General features: G+C 43.4%; 1 protein-coding gene across 1 annotated transcript; it reads right to left on the bottom strand.

The window, feature by feature from the left end:
• Positions 1-663: 663 nt before the first annotated feature.
• BMP15 (bone morphogenetic protein 15) lies at positions 664-3,464 on the bottom strand. Its single transcript, XM_006754222.2, has 2 exons — positions 3,067-3,464; positions 664-1,624 (listed from the first exon to the last, which is right to left on the bottom strand). Exons 1-2 carry the CDS (start codon positions 3,419-3,421, stop codon positions 765-767), a joined length of 1,215 nt encoding a protein of 404 aa, XP_006754285.1. The 5' UTR covers positions 3,422-3,464; the 3' UTR covers positions 664-764.
• Between the last annotated feature and the right edge of the window lie 2,166 nt (positions 3,465-5,630).

Below are 5,630 nucleotides of genomic sequence, written 5' to 3'. Positions count from 1 at the left end.
CACCGTAGATGTGGGTGGTTTTGAAATGATTTTGTCTCAGACAGCTCCATATTTCCCCAGTGGTCTTATTGAAGGCTGTTCTCCTCACACAAGGACAGAAGGAAACTCAGATACTTTTCCAAGGTCCAGAGGCTGAGAGAAAAAGCCCTGATAATGTAGGAAAAGCCCTTCCTCTGTTTCCCTTAAAAGATTTTTGTGGAGGTTATTGCCTACAAGTTTTCTAATATATCTTGGAAAAAGTTTAGACTTAGATGGCAATCCAAGCACAGAGGCAGGCAGTCTTTCTGATTAGTTACTAGTTTCTAGAATATAGGAGGCAAGGAAGAGTATAAAAAAATCAGGTTGCTTTCTTCACCCCAAATCTTCTAGAGAGCCTCAGAAGATGTACACTAGGAAGATGCCACCTTTCCCATGTCTTGGTGGAACAATGCCCAAAATTGTACCCATAATGGACTGGTGACCTTTTTAACAAAGTCACCATGAAAAGACAAGAAAATAGAGAGGACATATCCAAAAGGAATATCTTACTCAAGCATTAAGGGCTCTGACTAGTGGTCAAAACATACTGATGTTTGGTATCAGAACTGTTTTTATAACGTGAGATTACAAACAGGGAAGGAGACTGATGTAACAACACTTAAGGCAAGGAATAGAACCCATAGATTAGCTAGAGGATCACTGCAGCTTTAACATTGACATTTGTCTCTTTATTTTAAACCCTACTCCAATTTCTCGGGAAACTTGAGCTACCTGTATCTGTGCTATCACCTGCATGTGCAGGCCTGGGCAATCATATCCTCATACTCCTTGTACAAGATATTCCCATTAGCCTCAACCATAAGGATGCTAATGGGAGCGTACTTATAAGGGACACATGAGGGCTGAGGGACACTCTGGTTCACCAGCTCATTGACAAGGTTCTGTATGATGGCGTGATTGGGAGAATTGAGACCATAGTGTAGTACCCGAGGGCAGGCACCCTTACAGTAGTTTGGGGTATAGAGATTGGGAGCAATGATCCAGTGATCCCAGCCCAGCTGGTGGAAACTGACTTGGAAATGGTGGAGGGAACACTGGTTACTTCCAGGCCCATCATGTTTCTGGAAGGGGCCAGGAATCTTAGATGCGATACTGCCTGCTTGCCGTGCCCTCCGCAAGAGAAGAGAAGAGTCCCTTTCCATAAATTCCTCCAGGCCTTCGGGTAGAAGTTTGGCCTTCTGAACACTTTTATGAGTGTCATTGAAATAGAGTAACAAGAAGGCAGTGTCCAAAGGTGAAGTGCCATGCCACAGGAGCTCATGACCCTCACTACCTTTTTGATGCTGACACATGAAGCGCAGTCGTAGAATCCGGTGCCTCTTGTGATTCCAGAGTCTTTGCTGAACTTGTTGTGTGATATCCATCTCTGTCCAAGCTTCAGATAGTAGGGAAGGTTTTGAGGAACCTCTTCCTGAGGAAGGAAAGCCGTTGGTTGGGCTTTTCTGGACCCAGGGTTCCACATGGCAGGAGAGATGGAAGCCAGCAAGGTAGAGTTGATGGCGGTAAACCACAGTGGCTCTGACTAGTTGGTAGGCTACCTGGTTTGGTTTCAAAGGAAAGTCCAGGGTCTGTATGTGCCGGGGGCCTGCATAAGTAAGAGGAAATAACAGAGGATTAGCTTCTTACCCCCGAGCCTAAAACCTTTTCACAAACCTCAGTACACGCAGACAGCTGTAAGCAGCCCTAAAATTAATTCAAGATCACAATAATAGCCATTGTTTATTGAGCATTAGCTCTTTAACCTGCAATAGCCTTATGAGCTAGTTATTATCCCCATTTTACAAAGAAATTAAGACTCAGAGAGGCTATGCCAGAGGACATATGGCCAGTGTGTGGTACAATAAAAATTTGAGCCCAAGTCACACCCAGCTCTACCAATTACTAACTGTGTTAAACTAAGTTACTCTAAGTCTCAGTTTCTTCACCTATAAAATGGGTATGTTAATAGTACTTAACCTCATAGGATAGTGGTATTAAGGAAGATCATGTTTGTATTTTACCCAATGCCTGGCACCTGGTAAGCTCACAGTAAAGGTTAGTTAGGGGTATGTTAGTTGTTTTGCTTGGAGGAGGGAGTGTAAATCCTGTCTGTTATCATCTTTGAGACTAGCAAAACCCAAGTTTGATATCACAGTGTTCCCAAGGTTTCCTTGAAGTTGATGACTATCAGCTTTCCCTAGAGAGTCCTGTACTTCAGGAACCCGCTGCTGTCCTAGAACAGTGTCTAATGAAGATGTTAAAACAGAATTAAGCATAATGAGAACAAAGACAATTCCAAAATATATTTGTTACCAAAATCCCAATGTGGCAACATGATCTAAATAAAAAACACACAAACTGCTTGGTATACAAGGATATTGGGGTACAGCATTTAAACACTTGAGAAGTTATGAACATACTTTAGAATAAAAAAGACTTGAGCTCAAATCCTGCCCCTGCCACCCACTGTCCTTGTGACCTTTGCAAGTTAACCTCTCGGTGCTTTAGTTTTTCTTATCTTTGGTAACGATTAGGCTAATTGCTGTATGACAGCTAGTGATAGTAGCTGTCATTAAGGATTAAGTACAATTGATATTCACTGAGCCAGTATACAGCTTGTTTCTGTCCTTTCTGAGGCTTTGTAAATGTCCCCAATTCAGCATTCTCTACACTTTGCTGTATTTTAAGAATAAAACGTATAAACAGCCCTCCACAAGAATGTATATGGGCATTTCTCAATTACAGTTTTCAGTGATATAACAAGCAGTAAGAGTTTTTTTTGTAAGGTAGAAGTTGACACATCACTCAATTGCCCTGGGGTCTGGGAGATATTCCTCAGGTAGGCCCAAGGCAATTCATTCTTAAATTGGGCCTCTAAATGATAGCAGGATTGGAGCCAGCTTTTCCTAAGTTTGCCATTCTTTGAAAACCAATCCTGAGAAAACAACCTCCCTACCAGGCAATGAAACCTGACAGTAAACTCACAGATCCTTTACACTCTTCCCCAAGATTTCTCTCCCTCCAGGATAGTATGGAATTATAACTCACCTCTGAGCGGCCTTGCTACATTGGCCAAGGGCCTCACCAGCCTCACCATGGTGGCCCCAATCGTGCGGTTCTCTCTAGGGTGCCCATGCACATCAGCTGAGCGCTGGTACAACTCCAGCATGTACTGCATGGGATGCCCTAGGACCTGTGGCTTCCTCTGCTGCTTGCCAGGGGCTTTTTCTAGCAGCTCCCGAATCAGGGGCAAGGTAGGGGCTTCAGCCAGGGGGCCAGTAGAGTGCTGCCCTACCGTTCCCATTTGGACTCTGTGTTCTGTAAAAAGCACCAGTCCCCAGAGAAGAAGAATTCTAAAGCTGCTGAGGAGGACCATCTTGAAAGGCTTGGTGTTCAACAACATATTCCAGCCCAAGCCCAAAGGATATCACTCCGTCTCTTTCCTGTCACAGAGGTAACTGCATCCTGGCTCCACAAGCACAAAGGAGAGGGCAAGAAAAAAATGAAGGCAGGTAGGTCCTATGTTGCTTCTTCTGAGAGGATCTTCTGGACCAAATGAGGTCTCCTAACTTAGCCTCTTTGCATCAAAACTAATAAAAACAGCAGGTGGGACAAGGCAGCATGCCCCTCCTGCTCTCCAGGGCTGGCAACTAGATAGCCCTTATTCAGAGGCAGAGGTGATTTAAAAGAAGTCCATTCCAGGACCTGCTCCCTTACCTTATCCACTAGGATGAAAAAAAGCAGCACTAGCTTGTTCTGCTTCACAGCTTTAAAGGAAGTCTCTTAATCAGTCCTTAAAGGGCCAGAGGCCTCCTGCTACCACCCTACTTCCATGCAGTACTGTCTCTAGTGCAGCATTTCCCAAAATGTGATATGCTGATGACTTGTAGTGAAACTATCTTCTGTGACTGGTAAGAATGCAGACTTCTGGATCCCCAGAAGTCTGAATCTTAACAAATGTTCCAAGAAATTCCTGGTAACAGTAAAATGTGGAAACCACTGTGTGAGTTTGGGTGGTAGAGCTTGAAGATGCCTTAACAGTGGTTCTCAATCTTGGCTTTACATTAGAATCACCCGGGGAGCTTTAACTATCAGGGATGCCTGGGTACCATCTCCAGAGGTTCTGATGTAGTGGATCTGGGGTGTTACCAGAGCATCACGATTTTTTAAAGTTCTGCAGCTGATTTTAATGTGCAGCCCTGTTTGAGTTCCCTGACTTAGAATTTTCTGGTTTATCATGGAAGGTGTTGAGATCCTGAATGGGCTTCATCAGAGAAGGCTGGGGCAATGGAAGATAAATCTGTGGAAGTTGGCTGGGAGCTTACCTAGCTTGGATGGTTAATGGGAAGCAGCAGAACTGGGTCAGTTTAGTTAAGGCTGCCCAGACCAGGATTCTGCAGAAAAATGATAGGTTGAGTTCTGGTTCTGTCCAAGGAGAAGCAGTTTGTTGGGGTTCTAAGGAGAAGGTGGGGCAGGAAGTCAAGCCATGGCTCTAGGAGATGATGCAGCAGGCCTGATTGGTAGGAGGCCTTTACCTTATACCCAAAATATCTATGGGTGGGCATCATTATGGTGAAACAGGCATGGATGTTGTAATCACACTGCGCTCCCGCGATGTGCTAGTTCTGGCCTCATGAGCTGTGGAGAGGCAGCCAAGAAGCCTCTCTGTCCTCCATGTCTGCACCTCTTCTCCCTCTTCTCTACCCCCTCTTTGAATTGTGATTGTCTCTTATTAGCTGTAATTTAACTTCTCCAAAGCAAATCTCTTCATTTCCCTGAGCCACACTCTCCTCACCTATAAAATGGAGATAACTGTTTTATCTCACAGGTTGCTATGAGGATACAAAGAAATAATCTATGTTCATTGCACAAATCATTAGATACAGGATGGATATCACACAACATGTTGGCTACATGCTCAAAATTATTTTTTCCTTTTTCTTATTTTTTCTAATGTGGCATTAGTCCCTGGCATGTACACATGCTTTACAAAACAAAAGGCCTGGGCTTACAGGTCTTTTAGGTCTGGACTCAAATCCCAATAATAATAAAAAAAACACACACAAAAAAAATCCAAAAACCAACCATCAGCTGGGTGACCCTAGTGTGAGTTATTTCATCTGAATTGTTAGTTCCTTTAGAACAGTGGTTCTCAACCTTAGCTGCACATTAGAGTCACCTGGGAATCTTTTTAAAATCCTGATTTCTGGGCCTCATCCTCCGGAAATTCTGTTTCTTTGTGATGGGGTGAGGCCACAACATTAGTAACAAAGAAACAGAATTTCCGGAGGATGAGGCACAGAAATCAGGATTTTTAAAAGATTCCCAGGTGATTCTAATGTGCAGCCAAGGTTGAGAACCACTGCTTTAGAAAGTTGTGAAAATATTGCATGCATTTGGATTGCATACAATAACATACAAGTTAAGGATCCAAACAGATGATTCACAGTAGGCAAAACCTGATTGGCAAGAACATACAAAACAATGTAATGGGAACCAGGAAAATGCAATTTAAAATCACACGAGATACAATTCCACACCCATTGAGTTGGCAGCATATTAAAAGGGTGATGCTATTAAGTTCAGGTGAAGATATAGAACACACGTAACTC

Source organism: Myotis davidii, unplaced genomic scaffold (assembly GCF_000327345.1).
Source record: "Myotis davidii unplaced genomic scaffold, ASM32734v1 scaffold1132, whole genome shotgun sequence".
NCBI lineage: Eukaryota > Metazoa > Chordata > Mammalia > Chiroptera > Vespertilionidae > Myotis > Myotis davidii.
Note: the sequence above shows the minus strand (reverse complement) of the source record. Positions and strands in the feature narration are given on the sequence as shown.